The sequence below is a fragment of the Marmota monax genome, unplaced genomic scaffold (assembly GCF_021218885.2).
Source record: "Marmota monax isolate L192 unplaced genomic scaffold, Marmota_monax_Labrador192_F-V1.1 WCK01_AAM20220418_F8-fsc00102, whole genome shotgun sequence".
NCBI classification, from domain to species: domain Eukaryota; kingdom Metazoa; phylum Chordata; class Mammalia; order Rodentia; family Sciuridae; genus Marmota; species Marmota monax.
In genome coordinates this window covers 1,788,236-1,805,239 of record NW_026692494.1, presented here as the reverse complement: position 1 = coordinate 1,805,239, position 17,004 = coordinate 1,788,236, and the positions used below count along the sequence as shown (strand labels likewise).

The 17,004-nt window shown below is 51.2% G+C and overlaps 1 protein-coding gene across 1 annotated transcript; it reads right to left on the bottom strand.

Annotated features, from left to right (window-relative positions):
- Positions 1–562: 562 nt before the first annotated feature.
- Positions 563–15,083, bottom strand: Timm44 (translocase of inner mitochondrial membrane 44). Its single transcript, XM_046443834.1, has 13 exons — positions 14,973–15,083; positions 13,164–13,259; positions 9,794–9,964; positions 8,327–8,407; positions 7,616–7,765; positions 7,379–7,518; positions 7,042–7,127; positions 6,298–6,390; positions 6,078–6,202; positions 4,931–4,981; positions 2,596–2,685; positions 1,454–1,564; positions 563–1,122 (listed from the first exon to the last, which is right to left on the bottom strand). Exons 1-13 carry the CDS (start codon positions 15,015–15,017, stop codon positions 1,003–1,005), a joined length of 1,359 nt encoding a protein of 452 aa, XP_046299790.1. The 5' UTR covers positions 15,018–15,083; the 3' UTR covers positions 563–1,002.
- Between the last annotated feature and the right edge of the window lie 1,921 nt (positions 15,084–17,004).

Here is a 17,004-nt window from a genome sequence, read left to right as displayed (position 1 = left end):
CGGGCCGCCGCGGCTGTTCCCATGGAGACGGGGGCGGGGCCGCCGCGGGGGGCGGGGCTGCGCAGCCAGCGGCGCGCGGGCTGGCTACTCCGTAGTGGCCTGCGCAGGGACGACGCCCCCACCCCAGGCCTGGACAGACACCCAGCTCCAGGACTCCGCAAGCACTTGGAACCTCACCCGGGAGTGAACAGCAGCCACTCCTCTCCCACCAACACCTCGGACCTCTCGAGCTCGGCGACTGCAGCTCCATCCTCCCCAACAGGCCCTTCAGCCAAGACCGGAGGGTCCTAATACCACCAATCACCACTCAGTATGGGCGGCCAAGTTACTCCATCCCTGAGGACCCCAACCCAGATGATCCCCTAGGGGAGTTGATCCCCCTACTTTTCCTAGCACTGGTCTTCCTGTCAACAAGCAGGTAGGGTCCCAGCCAGGGCAAGTCCCTCCTCTGGGGCTGCAGTTTCTTCTCTGACCTTGAACACCTGGCCTCTCCCTGACAAGCTGGCTCCCAGTCACCAGCCACCACCCCCCAACCCCAGAGAAGCACACAGACCATCCAAGCTGCTCTTCTGCACTTTGGTGTTTTATTATTTCCAAATCTCAGGCTTATGTACAGGAAATAAGAGCACTGATAAAAGACAGACCTAAAATGGCCTGGCTGGTGTGGCCAGCAGGCCCCTGGGAGCTGCAGCCTTTTTACCCCACCACCCTGTCCCCAGGGGGAGTTCCCCTCCTGAGAGCCTGTTGGCACTGTGTGGCTGGTACACCCATGGTGACCCGCTATCAGCAGCCCCAGTCTGGTGCTGTGGGGCACATCTCCTGCCACCAGACACGTGGCACCTGCAACCCCTTCCTTGTCCAGCTGGTTCTCCACTCCCTGTCTGAGCTCCAGGCATAGACCAGAGTACTGTCCCCAGAGGTCTATAGTTGCCAGGGGTGATGCCCCTGTATATGTGACCGACATGATCCAGCCGCAGAGCTCCCTGGTCACTGCTGCCTTGCTCAGAGGATCTGCTCTGAGCTGGAGGCAGAGATGTCCAGGAGGCGCCAGGCTGCGTAGGGGTTGAGCTCGTCCTGATCTCGGCAGAGGGCCCACATGTACAGCATGCGCAGCACCTTGTCCTGTGGAGCAGAATGGGGCATGAGGGACTGGGGCTCAGGAGGCAAACAGGGTCAAGGGGCTATTGAGAGGCAGGGGAGGACACATGGATCAGGGAGGAATCAGGGTGCTGGGCTGGGTCCCCAGGGGTCACTGCTCAGGTCTTGGTAAAATTGGACAACAGATGATGCATCCTCTGATGACCAGGCCCAAACTCCTGTCCTGGGGTTTCTCCCCATTCCCACCAGGTCACAGAAATTACTGGTTCCAAGCTGGCATCTGTGCAGGGTGGCCACAGGCAGGGTCTTGGAGGTGGGAAGTTGTGCCCCCTCCCCCCAGAGTTCCCCCACTTACCGGGTCACCCTCAACCACCTCGCCTTTGGGATTTCTGATCACCATCACCAACTGGGCCTGGAAGGTGATGATCAGCACGGGACCCTGCTCCATCATCTTGCCCATGGCCAGCTGCAGGTAGCAGAGAGGGCAGCAAGCCTCAGAGAAGGGCCTAGCCCTTCCTGCTGCTCCTGGAGGTGGGAACCCCTGCCGTGGCCCTTCCTCCTGAAGCACTGCCACTCAGACCAGGACTGGTCCACTTCTAGGAGTGGGGGGACATTTCCCATGAGACTCTTCCCATATTTTCAAAGACCAGGACTTAGACTGTGAATGTGCATGAAGGCCACAGAGGGGAAGAGAGAAGGAGCTGGCTTCTGACATTCCTACTGCTCCCCAGAGGAAGGAAATCGGGGGGGGGGGGGGGGACGTGGTAGACCAGTCACTGGGGGCTCTCAGGAATGCAATGTCTGGGCAGTGCCCCAAACCTGCCTAATGACACAGGTGCTCCTGGAAGCATGATGGAGTTGCATCCTGATAAAACCATCAGAAGTTAAAAATCAGGGCTGGGGATGTGGCTCAAGCAGTAACGCGCTCGCCTGGCATGCACGGGGTGCTGGGTTCGATCCTCAGCACCACATAAAATAAAATAAAGATGTTGTGCCCACCGAAAAATAAAAAATAAATATTAAAAAAAAAAATCTCTAAAAAAAAAAAGTAGTTAAAAATATCACTGCTGAACACACACCGAATGCACCCAGCCTACTGCACATCCTGGTGTAGCTCAGCCTGTCTCAGGCACACCATGACACCTACGTTAGCCTACATTTGGGCAAAATTCTAACACAAAGCCTATTTATAATGAAGTTATTACAAGGAATTTTAAATCAAAATTCTAAGTACAGTTTCTACTGAATGTGTATGCTTTTGCACCATCATAAAGCAAAAAAATCTGAAACCACGGAAGTGGGGGATCACCTGTATCCCAACCACAGGACTATGGAAGTCCCTTTCTGCAAAGGGACCCTGCAGTTCATTTAAATGCCTGCCTATACTGAGTGTCGGTGCTAACCAGCAGGGTGTCCCAGTCCAGGTGAAGCCGTCCCCTGTCCCCTGTGTGGACCACAGCCCCCACCCCTCAGGGCTCCACCCTCAGAGGCACTTACATCAATGTTGTCAATGTCTAGGACGCGTGAATGGAACTGGAGGCCCAGGGCCTTGGCCTGCTGGATCGGGTGGGCCAGCTGACTGTAGGTCTGCAATGAGAGGCCAACATGCTGGTGTGGACGGCCATCCAGGGCAGGTCACAGACTCAGTTCCACTTGGAACCAATGTCTACACACCCTGGCACCTGGGTGAACAGACAGTGGGAGCAGAGGCCAAGAGCATGGGTCCAAGAGGAGGTAGGTGCCACCAACCTGCTGGCCTGAATCACTTTCCTCTTTATGGGAAGAGTGCATCTCCCAAGTGAAAGCTGTATTAATCAGCAAACGAGTAATTCTGCTGGAACGCCATCCAGAGCACTCCCAGGGCAAGGGGGCGGATCCTTGGCTGGTCTTTAACACTTGGTATTTACCTCCGCTGGACTCTTGGCCTGGAACCTGATGCCTTTTCTAGGATTTGTCCTAAACCTAAGGGTGCCTCTCTCATGGACTGGCCCCAAAAGACACCCTCACTGCTCTGTGCCTGCTCTCAGACTGCGGACACGGCCCTCAAGACACATGCAGTTATGGACATATTCACTAGAAGCTTCTCTGGGCTGGGCAGGCCCCTAGGATGCAAGACACTCTGAAGGCATATACTTTTTATGGAAATAAATGCTTCTCAGAAGAAAAAAAAAATCGTGCCAATCCTGCTTTTGGGCTTTTTAGAGATGACATTTCAAAAACACCTCGGTGAGCAGCTAGAACTTCAGCTGTGTTTCCAGGAGCACCAGCAGCTCTCTGGCAAAGATGATCAGCCACAGCTTAATGGTCCCAAACTAAAAAAAAAGAAAACCCACAACTCATAAATGCCTGCTGGATTAGTCACGGTGCAGGGGAGTATTTAAAAGGGAAACCTGACAGAATCTTCTGCTTTTTCCAAGTTGTTTGTGAGCAGGGTGCAGAATAGAATGAGCCAAAAAAAAAAAAAAAAAAAAGTCCGAATTGCTTCAAAGAAGCTGGGGAGGAAAAACAAAGCATATGGCCAAAGAGGCAGCTCAGGGAGAGTGAGGAGGGTGAGGCAAGATGGCCTGAGCAGACAGGCGCTGGGAGGTCCACAGGCATGGGGAGGCTGCCAGGAGCGGGGCAGACAGTGTGTGCTCTGGGGATGCCTGCCCAGCCTCCTTGTGCTGACTCTGATGGTGGCCCCAAGGCCCCGAGCACCGACCCTGGGAAGCAGCCGGGCCTTGTCAGGACGTGCTGCTCCTCCCTGGGCAGTAGATATTGTAAGAACAGCCTTGTTCTTGTAAGATTGTAATCTTGTAAGATTGCCAGGTGCTTTGTACATCTAGGTTGGCAGTGTACCCTTGCACCCCAGTGAGGTAGGTGTGGTGATAAAGTCTGGCTCAGGGGACAGGTGAGCCAGGTTAGTGAGGTACCCACCATGCGTAAAATTCAGGAGTGCCAAGGGAACATCTGGTTTCTTTACCCAGGGTAATTCACTGACCTTTTTCACCCTCTGCTTGACCCCTGGACTCCAAGCCTGTGCCCCAGGCCACCTTGGCCACAGGGTCCTGCATCATATCTTTACGGCCACCTGACCAGAGCAGGAAAAGATGCTCAACAGGCCATCCTGGAAACCTTACCTTTACTCCATAGCTTAAATCAATTATGGCTCTTTAATAAAAAAAAAAAAAAAAAAAAAAAAATTGTGGTATTGGGACTTGAACCCAGTGGCACTCTACCATTGAATCACATCCCAGCCCTTTTAATTTTTGAGACAGGGTCTCATTGACTTGAGATCCTCCTGCCTCGGCCTCCAAAGCAGCTGTGATGACAGGCGTGCACCACATGCTTGGCTCTTAATCAAAATTAATTTAAGATGAAGCGGGGTGGGCAGGAGGCCCAGGAAAACTGGCAGCTCTGTGACATCAGGTTGTCCCTTAGCACTGAGTAGGAGGAACCCTTTCTTACCGAGGAGCTTCTGTCTGCATGCAGAGGACCTGACGCCCACGGGCAAAGAGAGGGCTGGAAGGCCATGGGCTCTGCATGGGGAGAGCACCTCTGGTGTGGCACTCATGGGCACAGACACATTTGCTGAGGGAGAGATGGGGGGCGGGCTGTGGCTCTGTGCCAGTGAAGCATCTGACACAGACTCGCTCCCTTCCAGAGCCAGGGTCGTCCTGCTGTCCCATCCTCAAGCTAGCTAAGCAGGCCTTCTTCACACGTGGTCTTTTGGGGGGTGGGGAGCCTGGGGATGGAACCCAGGGCCTTGCTGGGCAAGCACTCTACCACTGAGCCACACCTAGCCTTTCTGTTTTTTTTTTGGCAGAAAAAGAAAGAAAAAAACAGTACTCACAGCTTCATAGCACCAATCTTTGAGAATGTCGAGCTCTCCAGAAATCATGGCCTAAAAAGGGAAAAGAGAACAAAAAAAGTGTTGAGAACTAAGTGGGCTTTTGAGGTAGAACTCTTGAGAACATTCTCTGGTGGGGGCCTTTCCTCAAAGACCCCTGGCCCCTCAGCCTGTGAGTGTGAGTCTAGAGAAGGACATTTCCACAGGAACCTGGCTATAGGGTTGGATCTAGGAAGGAAAGGGAAGTGCCGGGAGAGGGGCGAGGGGCAGGAAGGAGCCAAGCTCTGAAGGGGAAACTGTGGCCAGGCTAAGGCCCAGCACCCAACTCCCCCACCCACCTCCCTGCCTAAGTGGTGAAAAGGACATGGGAGCGGAAGGACTTCCTGTGGTCCCACAACAGGCCTGAAGAAAGCCTGGCCTGGCTGAGGGGGGGCTGCCCAGGCTCCTGTCACACCCCAAGGGCTACAAAGAGGCAGAGAAAGGCAACTGGCCTTGGCAGGTGGGTGGCTGCAGTCCGACATAAGCAACACCCCCCTCCTCACTTATAGACGAACAGGGGAACAAGAGCAGCTCAATGTGGATTGTGGGATTGCCAGGGACAAGGCCCAGGAAATGTCCCTTGGTTATGGGTGTGGCTGGGGCACTCTGTTAGAGTGTGAGTGTGGTGGGTGCCTGCTTCTCCCTGACCCCAGAAGGCCACTCCCGGGCACCTGTGAGGAACAGCTTCAGGCAGGGAGAAGGGAAGTGACACTAGGAGACACAGGACAGGGTTCCGGGGAGGCAGGGTGCTGCCTGACGACAAGGAGGAAGGAAGACTCATTCCTGGAGCAGCCAACTCTGGGCGAGGCACGACCCCCAACTGTCACCATCCCTGGAGCAGCGTGGACCACGGTAGGGTCAAGCCCCCTCCTGAGACCCTATCATGGGTGCACGTAGTTAGGCATCTGTACCCTGGACAAGGCAGAGGGCAGGCCTGTGGGGCAGCTGCAGCCAGGTAGGAGCCTAGAAGTATCTGCTCAGAAGACAGTTCCCCTGGGGCCACGCTCCCCTGGGGACACTAGACTTGGACCCAGAGTGCTGCCTGGGTAGGAAGAAGTTGGCCAGAGAACCAACCACCCCAGGAGGGGCCCTGCTAGGGCGTGGCAAGCACCTCCAGGACGTTGGGGATGATGTCATTCTCGCACTGCTTCAGAAACCGGTCCTTGTCGAAGGCCGGGTCCACCCGCAGGATCTCAGTGAGCACCTCTGACATTTCCGTCTTGGAGAACAGGCCTCCTATGGGAACCAGAGCCTGGGGTGAGTCAGGACCCTGGTTCCCTCCCCACTGCCTGCCAGGGTGTGGGGGACCCCTCCTGCAGCACAGCACTCACCCAGCAGGTCAGTGACCCTATCGGTCAGGGCCCGGGATGCTCGGATGAGCACGTTGTCACTCTCATCATACTTCATCTTCATCTCAAAGAACCCTGTGGGGGAGGGGGGTTGAGAAGGGCCCTTTCCAGAAAGCTGCCCAGCTCCACAGCTTCTGGGGACTCCCTACAGCCCCTGTGAGACCCACCCCGGACACGACTGTGCCCCAGAGGGGATCTCTGAGCCTGCCTCCTTATCTGTGCACAGGACTGCTGCCTGCTGACCTACCTGGCGAGGTCACGGAGACCCTCGGCTGGGGCCCTAGAGGGGCTGTGCAAGTTATGGGTTGCCACCCCTGCTGGCTGTGGCTTCCACTACAAAGGAAACAGAGGCCTCTAGTGGTCCTCCCAAGACAAGGGACAAGGGCAAGTGACCTGGTGGCTCTCTGGCTCAGCACCTGGGAAATCCCATGCCCAGCACAAGGCAACTCCAGCCCCAGTGGCTGCCACGGGGCCCTGGGCTGGCCCTGACCTCTGAAAGCACCAGGGTTCCTGTTGTCCTGACCATTCTATGAGGGAGCAATTGCCTGGCATCTTGGTAGCAGAATCTATAACTGAACCATCAGGTGGCCTCATAAAGATGACCAGCCCTTTGTAAACGGTCTCCATTTCTACAAAATGGGAATCTGTCCAGTGGCCAGAGTGGGCACACTGACCAGTGTCCACTACCATCACCCCGCCAGAACTCGACAGGAGGGCTGTACTCACGATTGAATACCACGTTGTTGTCTTTGAAGTCCTTCCACTGCTGGTACCACTTGGAGTCCTTGTGCAGCACGACTCCCAGAGCCTCCCTGGGCAGGACGCTGGTGTAAGCTGCAGCCCTGGTGCCGCTGGGCCCTCCCATTACCATGGGAGGGACAGCAGAGGGCGACCCCAGGCCCACAGCCACGATGACCCCATCCTCACCTCCTGCCCTCTCTTCTCCCTCTGTCCCACCCTTCTGGCTCCTTCCCATTTTCCTGAGGGAGCCAGAAAGCCCAAGTAGAGACCCGGCCGTGGCAGACCACAGGCATGATCCTGAGGATGGCAGTCAGGGACCTACTCGTTGGGCTCAAAGACTTTCTCTTCTTTGAACTTCTCTCCTGAAAACTCTGTCCTTTTCCTCAGCCGTTCAGGCCTGCGGTAAGGCCCAGTCTGCCCCAGAACACTCTGGTCGATCTCCTTCTTCACAGACTCTACCCCCTGAAGGAGAGCGGCAGACCTGTGAATGCCTGGGTGACCACCGGCCTCACCCGGACGCCATCCCGGCTGCCATGCTGCCTGGCTCCGCTCCACTCACCTGGGAGAGGGCCTTGAAGGCCGCTGTCTTGCCCAGCTTCTCCCCTCCCTTGGACACGGTCTCAGCAGACTGCTTGGCTGTCTTGGCAGCTTCTTCCATCCCCTCCTTGATCTTTCGGCCAAGGTCACTCTTGCTGACTTCGTCAAGACTCTACTGAGACAGATAGAGCGACGGGCATTCACGCAGCACCCACCCAGACCTGGACAGGTCCACACTTAGAGCTGAGAGCAGCAATACACACTCAAGAACACTGCATTCAATTTCTGGGATACAGAACCCCTGGGCTCCAGGCCAAACACTGGGTTTAATGACCTCTCCCCCAAATAGGTAGGAGTCCTCCAGGGGCAGGGAACCACCTGCAACAGGGACTCCCAGGAGCAGCAGTGCAGGGTGAGAGTGGCGGTGAGGGTGCCCGATGCCAGGCCCTCAGACCTGCACCCAGGCTGTCCCTCCTGGTGTCTCACATCCACCTCACCCTTAAATGGGGGCACGTCATCAGCGTCCAGCAGATGGGCCATAGTCCTGCCTCACCCCAGCTGACTTCCACTCCAGAAGCCTCCTGGACAGTGTGGCTGCCACCACAGTCCTCCGCACACTCACCACACCACTGCCAGGCCAGCCCGTCACAAGCCCGTTTCCCCTGCTGTCAACACCCACTGGACCCAGGGTTACTGTGACCCCAGAGGACTCCTGGCCACATCTGCCCATTACCTCCTTCACTGTCCCCGTCAGCTCCCCCAGTTTCTTTTTTATCGCCTCGCTGGTTCGCACAGTCTCCGACTCGATGGTTTTCTGTGATAAAGAAAATGGCTTCTTTTTATTCCTACACAAGTGAGCTTTACCTTATGACCAAAGGCCCCAGGAGGCGCTTTCTCTGTAGCCCAAACTCCCCACAGAGGCCCAGAGGCCTCCCCCTACAGGTTCCTCACAGCCCATAGCTGGGCTGGTGTCTCAGCAACTGCAGGCTCCTTGCCAAAGCCAGCAGCCTAGGTCCACCTGGCAGCCACCTCCAGAGCACGGGCACCCCAGCCCTGGGTAGTCCTCTGGGTGGCAGGAGGTAGTTCCCTATCCACTTGGCAGCAGTGTTATCTTGAAGGGCGGCTCTTGGCTTGATCTTATCTTACTCTGTCTTCCACCCTGGCCACCTCCCCCAACCTCAGCCTGCTGTCCCCAAATCAGCCCTTCCTAATGATTTGCCATCTAGCTGAACACTCAGTGAGGCATTCCATCCTAGTGAGCAACTTGGGGACACTCAGGGAAAAGGCCTCTTCCATGACCTGCTAGGGATCAATAGAATAAAATACCAAACCAGGTGTGATGGTGCAAGCCCATAATCCCAGCAACTTGGGAGACTGAGCCAGGAGGAACGCAAGTTCAAATAGTTTCAGCAATTTAGCAAGACCCTAAGAAACTCAGTGAAACCCTCTCTCTAAATAAAAACACTAAAAGAGCCGGGGATGCATCTTAGTGGTTAAGTGCCCCTGGGTTCAATCCCTGGTACATTAAAAAAATATATAAAAATAAAAATAAAATAAAATACCAAGCAACCTGGGGCAAGTATGCCCTGAGGCTCAGCCACTCATCTTTAGGATGGGTAAGCTGTCCTCCTGCAAAGCCCTTACACGGTGTTCACATAAAGGTTGCCGAGTCAAGTCCAGGCTGGTGCTTGGTAGCTGCTCAATAAAAGTCAGCAATGGTAATTGATAATGACCCTGGCATTGTAACCCAGTTTCTACCACTACAAACAAAAGCTCTCCGGAGCAGTACATCTAAAAGATCATGTGTCATAGATGACCCAATGTAGACCTGACCCAGCTGGTTAGGAGAGTGAGACTCCAAGACTGTCTCACAGTTCCCAGGAGAAGCCGATGCTGATGATCTGTGGACTGTGTGGGTGGGAGTGGGGGGTGGGGAAGGCGGCAGGGGGTGGAACCAGAGCCCCGTGCATGTTAAGCACAACTCTACCACTGAGCTACACCCCAGCAACGACACAAAGTGCACTGCAGAGAAACCACAGAAACAAGAGACCTGGGCAACCCACTCCTGTCTCCTGGGAACTCCTCATCAGTGCAGCAGCCTTACCTCCTCACAAGCAACCCCTTCCTCAACCACAGGGCCCTGCCCTGGAAACAAGTGTGGAAGGGGGGCGGGGTGGGGGGACAGAGCAAAGGGACTCACATATTTCCTTCTGGCTTCCTGGAGCGCATCAGACTCTTCCAGCTTCTTGGCCTCATCCCGGAATTTTTTTATACTTTCTTTCATCTCTTTGTTTTTGGCCAATTCTTGTTTGATGTTATCTACCAAGCCAGACAGAAAACCCTTTCTGTTTCCAGAGGAATATGATTTGGACTAGAACAAATGTAAAAGAAAAAGTTAGAGACTGGAAGAACACATATGAAAACACCCAGTAACTACTGAGGGACTGGGAGGCATTCTAAAATTTTTTTATTGATTCAAGTTAAAAAATGAATCTTTTATCTATTTCCTCTCCTTTTTGCAGTGCTGGAGATCAAACCCAGGGCCTTGCACATGTCAGGAAGACACTCTACCATGGAGCCATATCCTCAGAAGATGAATTAAAGAAACACCTGATCATAAAGTGTGAGACAGTTAGCCCTTTGTATCCACAGGTTCCATATTTTGGAATTCAACCAAACACACATAAATACATTTTAAAAAAGAAGCTGGGTGCAGTGGCACATGCCTATAATCCCAGAGACTGGGGAAGCTGAAGCAGAAAGGTCACAAGTTCAAAGCCAGCCCAGGCAACTTAGCTATAACCTGTCTTAAAATAATAAAATAAAAAGAGCTGGTGGTAGAACACCTCTGAGTTTAATCCCCAGAAACTGCATCTGTAGTGAACATGTACAGACTTTCTCCTTATTATTCCATAAATAAATGCTATCTCCACAGCATTTACTTCACTAGATATTTTAAGTAATTTAGAGATATTTACAGTCTAGGGGAGGATTGTGCAGATTCTATGCAAATATTGTGCCATTTTATTGAGCCTACTTAGATTGTGTTATCTATAGGGGTCATGGAACCAATCCCTGGCAGATACCAAGGGAAACTGCACATCCAACAGTGGAATATTGAGAAATGAACTCTTAAGCCACAAGGAAACCTGAAATGTACACTACTAAGTGTTAATGAAGTAATCTGCAGGGCACAGTGGCACATATGTGTTAATCCCAATAGCTTAGGAGGCTAAGGCAGGAAGATTTTGAGTTCAAAGCCAGCAATGGCGAGGGCGCTAAGCAACTCAGTAAGATGTTGTCTCTAAATAAAATACAGAAAAGGGCTGGGGACGTGGCTCAGGGATTGAGTGCCCCTGAGTTCAATACTCTGTACCAAAAAAAAAAAGAAGAAGCCAATCTGAAAAGGCTTCAGACTGCATAATTCCAACTCTATGACTCTCTGGAAAAACTGATCAGTGGTTGATGGGGATTGGGGGAAGGAGCGATGAACAGGCAGAGCACAGAGGATCTCTAGGAGTGAAACTACTGTGTATGAACCTGGACACATGTTGTGGTATAACAGTCAACAGGATTCATTTGTCAGGAGCCACAGAATGTACAACACAGAAGTGGTTCCAGCCAGGCAGGGGTGCACACACCTGCAATCCCCGCAATTTAGGAAGCTAAAGCAGGAGGACCACTTAGCAAAGCCCTAGACTTAGCAAGACCCTGTCTTTAAACATAAAAAGGGGGCTGAGATTGTGGCTCAGTGGTAGAGTGCTTGCCTAGCATATGGAATGCACTGGGTTCAACTCAGCACCACATAAAAATAAATAAACAAAGATATGATTCCATCTACAACTAAAAAAGAGGTAACTCTTTTTATAGCTTTATTTTATTCATTTATTTATTTTTTTATGTGGTGCTGAGTTTTGAACCCAGGGCCTCACATACGCAGGGCTAGCACTCTATCACTGAGCCACAACCCCAGCCCAAGATTTTAAAAAACATATATAAAAAGGGCTGCAGATGTAGTGATAAAGCACCCCTGGATTCAATCCCCAATGCCCCCCCCAAAAAAATCCCAAAGGTAAACTATGGACTTCAGTAAATAACAATGTATCAATACTAGCTTATCAATTGTAACAGATACCCTCACATACTAGACTTGAATAACAAGGCAAACAATGTGCCCAGATAGTGGGGAGGAGGTAGATGGGAAGTCTCTATACTTTTTGTTCAGTTTTCCTATAAACCTAAAACTGTTTTAAAAGAAAGTCTATTTAAGGCAAAACAAAACACAGTCCCCTTCCTCACCAGAAGAAACAAAGGACAAATGGCTAGGCTAGGTCCTCATGAGCATTCAAATATCCTCACATGAACCCAAAGCAAAAGTCAACAACACAGAAGGGACTCTCATCCCAGGGATAAACTGTGAAGAACTCTGTAGGTCCTAATTCCAAAATCCAGCACAGGGCTTCTACTCTTCCTGGCCCCTCTAGGAAAACTTTGGCCATTTCTGGTATCCAGCTCTCATCCATGTCACCCAAGAGCCTGGTGACCATCACAAACCTCCCTTTCTTAGCCCATAGGAGAAGAGTCACAGAGAGCCTGCCTCTTGGGAAAACCCAACACATCCAGATGTAGAGAGAAACCAAGGTGCAGCTCCAAATACAGGAGCCAATGTCACACACTACTTAGAGGTACATGCTTCAGGTCAAAGCTGGACTTAAATTCTGCTTTGCTATATGTATAGCAACAAAAGGGCTCAATAAAAATAATTTTAAAAATGCTTAAAAAGTGATGTAAGAGAGTCAACACAGGGAAGTGGCCAGATGTGGTTACCTCATCTAGGATATGCCACAATAGCTGAGGGGCTGCTTTCCCAACATGCTGCAGCCTCATTCCCATCCCAGCCTTTCTCCAAAGGAAGCCCAGGTCCTAAGACCTTCAGGGATTCTGCCATCTTGCACCAGCCCTTCCATATATTCTAGGGCTGCAAACTGTGGGTGTAGGGGACTGCACAACTAAGGAAAAGAATCATGGGGCCTGTCCTATATCCGCAGATTCCAGAACAGAATCAGGGGGGTAATTAGCTGCCTGCAAGGAATTAGCTGAGTTGAGGCCTTGGGTGTAGGAAGAGAGGGTGTAGGTTGCCCCAGCATACATTGGGGCTTCCGGTCTCACTCATAGTTGTGACACTAACAGAAGCATGGGCAAAGAGAAGTGACCAGGACAAAGTGAAGTCCAGAAACATCAGAGTGACTCTGATTCAATGCCTAAAGGGCTGTCTCCCAAAAAAGGGGACAACTATGCCTGATGAGGGACCCAAGGGCAGAGGCAATGGGGAAGAAAAAATCTGGCGCAACACAGGGGCCTTTTCTAGTCATCAGAGCACTCAGTGTGCTACTCTGTGAGGTACGAGTACCCGATCCCCAACAACATCAAGCAGGATGCTGCCCAAGCACTTCCTGGCATACTGAGAAGATCTGGCACACTGGGCTCTACATCTTCAAACAACCTGGGCACAGAGGCACACCATTGACATACCCCTGGTATCATGAGCATGGTATCGGGATGCCACTTACCAGTGGCAGCTCTCCACCTGGCCGGCATATCTGGTAGGCTGAACCATGGGGTAGATTGTGGCTGGAAAGAAACTGGACTCCATTGCCAAGGCATCTCTAATTGGAAGAAAAAGGAGAAAGGTCCATTCAAACAATAGTTTGTCTAGGAAGTAAGCAGACCACTCAAAAATGCTGGAGTCACCTGCAATGCATTTGCCAATTTTGACCAAGTGTTTGCTGTATGCTAGACAATCTGCAACCTTCCCAAGTCTGAGAAGCCAATGGAATCTGATAGAAAAGAGAAAATGCTACATCTGCACTTCCAAGGCATATTCCTGCCTCTGAAACTGGGAAGTAGGGACTGGGGGTCAGAGGTCCCAGAAAATGTCAATCTGTGGGGAAGAAGGCTAAATATATCAGTACAACTTAATCCCTTAGCCTGAAAGAAGACATGCTAAACTTCCATGCCAGTGGCAAGCAGTCTTCTGTCACAAGCCCACCCAACTTTTGCTAGCCTCCAAAGACAAGAGACCTGAATTTTCAGAGGCAAACTCATAACTTACTGCCCCAGACAATGCTGAAATAAACCTGCAATGTCCTGGTCAAAAGTTGGGCTGCAAGCAGAGCAATTTAGTGGAGTCATTCTGGGCAAAACCCCAGTCAACTTCATGTGAAAGGCACTTTCTTCTCTTACCAAATGATGAATGTTAAGCTGGATTCTATTCTACTCTGCACCCTAACATCAAACACTGAAGCCTAGTGCACTAAAATCAAATGACCTAATAGAACCACTCTTCCATTTCCTGGGCCTTTTCTTTCTCTGTTCCCTACCAGTTCTGGCAACCACCCGCAACATCCCAAATTTACACAAGTACCACTACTGCCTATGGTTAGTCAAGGATAACTCTTGGGAATGTAAATAACTTGTTTTACGTCTCTATATGCTTACACCCACTGATTCCAGAAGCAGTAACATCAGCAATCCTATGAAGTAAAAGAAGCTATTTAATCTGGGAGAGAAATCTCATGCTAGGATGAAACCTGAGTTTAGTTTCACCTAACCTCAAATTTGCCCAATCCAAACACGTGTAAATTCAACCTCTAAGGAGTAATCAATACTGATTCAAAGACACCTTTTATCCTGACATTCAGCTTCCTGTGAAACATTTTCCTTCCTCTTAATCCAAGGCTCTGTATTCAGGTTGATCCGTGTTTTGGACCTGTCAGTCACCTAATAGCTCTAGGACTGTGGGCAGGTGGCTTAACTCTTCTGAGTTTCTAGTTCCTTCAACTAATGAAACAGGACGAAAGGATCGCAACATGATACACTAGCTTCTGAGTGTGCATTACAAGCCCTGATTCCCATCGCCCTACAGACCCGAGAGTTCTCAATCTTAGGGCGAGAAATAAGTCCCGCACTTCCACGCTGGGAGTGAGGAGAGGCGATGTTGGAAATGCCCTCGGTAGAAGACCTGGCATTTGAACGCGAGCTGTGAACGTCACTTTCTTTGCTTTCACCTGGCTACTTTTTCTCCAAGGGGCACTGTCGCTCGGACCACTATTCACTTCCCCGTGCATATGGAGTCTGGTGAGCGAGAGGTGACTAGCTCCCCTTCAGGCTCTGCGCACAGCCGCCCCCAGCTTGGTGTGCTCGGTCCCCGCGCTCAGGCCTCGCTATGTGCTCTCTGGCCCGGCCTCAGGTGACCCAAAGACCCAACCCCAAGCCTCCACGGGAAGGGCTACAAGAGCCGAGGGCCTGAGGAGAAGGCCTCGGAGGCTGCGCACCCAGAGCCCCCTAAACCCACTCGCCAGCCCCGCAAGTCCGCTCACCCGCGGACAGCGGCACCAGCCACCCCGCAGCGCCGCCGCCGCCATGTTGGAAGATCCCGTGTGACCTTCTCGCGGCGCGGCCGGATGGCGTCAACCGCCGCGACCGCCTAGTGCACCGCGGTCCCGAGAAAAGCCAGCCCAGCGGGCGGGGTTTCAGAGAGGGAGAGCTTTCTGATTGGGTATGACGTAATTGGGGGCGGAGAGAGAACGCGAGCGAGCAACAAAGCCGTCCATGGTAAGGGCGGGGCCTAATAGCGGTCCCCCGGGAATTTCTAAAGAGCTTGTCCTCTGATAGGGCAGGGTTTTGGAAAAACGGAGCATATGACTGGAAGTGGAAGGCCTCGAAGGAAGCCCAGGGGGCGGGCACTCCTGTGAAGTTCAGACCTGTGGTTGGGCGAGATCGAGAAGCGGCGGAGCCTGAGGGCGAGGATTGGGTCAGTTCGGTGATTCCACTACAGTCCGTTCAGGGAGCTGAGAATGTTTGATTGACAGAGACTGACAGACCCGCAAACTATTTGCTCCAAGAACGAGAGCGAAGAAGCTCGCTCTTATACAGCACTTTGAGAAGACACCTATTGGTTCTGACCCAGAACAGGAGGGCGAAGCGATACCAGGCTGGGTGTGGCCTAGTCTTGCCCTGAAGTTTGTTTTTCATTTGGAGAATGCCGCCATCAAGTGGTGGCACATTGACATGGTTATTCGATCTTTGGGGAGGTGGAGGGATGATACCTTGGGGGAGAGAATGTATGTTGCCTGGTTGTCCTCTTGACGCTTTTTGCATTGTTAACCCCTGATGTGGACTTGTGGAGCTCAGTTCCTTGAAAAAGATGCCGCTTGTGCTGTAGAAAATTGAGGCAGCATCCTACCATGAGTTCTATTCTCAAATTCATCACTCCCTGGTTATTTTACTACACGTTATTATGATCTGCTCTCGTGAGGTTATTTACATGTAGTCACATGCCACATTATGCCACCTCGATTATGGACAGACCACAAATATGACAAACCATGGCCCCAGAAAATTATGACATTGTAATTGTATCACCTAATGACATTGTAACTATCCTAATAGCCCAATACATTACTCATCCTACTGTGCTGCCAGTTGTTTAAAAATATAGCACATACATTTGTGTACAGTACATAATACTTGATGATAATAAATGACTATATTATTGGCTTATTATTATTGAAGTGAACTCCTAATTATTGAATGTTTATTGTAATCCCAGTTCATTGGGAGGTTGAGGCAGAAAGATCACAAATTGGAGGCCAATCTCAGCAACTTAGCAAGTCTCTGGTTCAAAATAAAATAAAAAGAGCTAGGGATGTAGCTCAGTGGTAGAGTACTTGCCCAGCATAGTGGGAGGCACTGGATTCAATCCCCAGCATGATAAAAAATAAATAAATAAAACAGTTCACTGTAGAACAGTCAGCCATGTCACACCAGCAGCAGGTTCACACATCTCATGTTCACCGAGTGAGTGCTTGATCACATCAAGAGGCCAAGTTGAGTGATTGGCCTAACCATGTGGGTTTGTGTAAATGCACTCTGTCGTTCACTACAATGAGATCGCCTAATGTGTCTCCCTCACTAAGCAAGGCATGGTCACATGTTGTATCTGCATGCTGGAAACATGATGTATACAGCTACATCTCTTAAGAGTTCTTGGATGGTGCCCTATTATTAGTGGAATCAGTCACAGTGGGAGTATTTACACCACAGGAATTGGCAAACATTACAAATAAAAATTTTTTGGTTTGTTTATTAGGAGAGCCAGTTACTAAACACAGCAGAGGATGAGAACGTGAAGGACAGTGAACATAGACTGTTCCCAAAAATCTGCTGTGCATAGAAAGTGAAATGATGACAGCTGGAGGAACATATGGAGAGGAGCAAAAGTGCCTTGTTTGTTTTCCCCAACTTCTTATTTTGCAGAATTTCAAAGCTGCAAAACTTGAAAGGATGGATGGTATGATGAAAACTCACAGGCCCTTCACCTAGATTCACTTATTCGTGTTTGCTATAGCA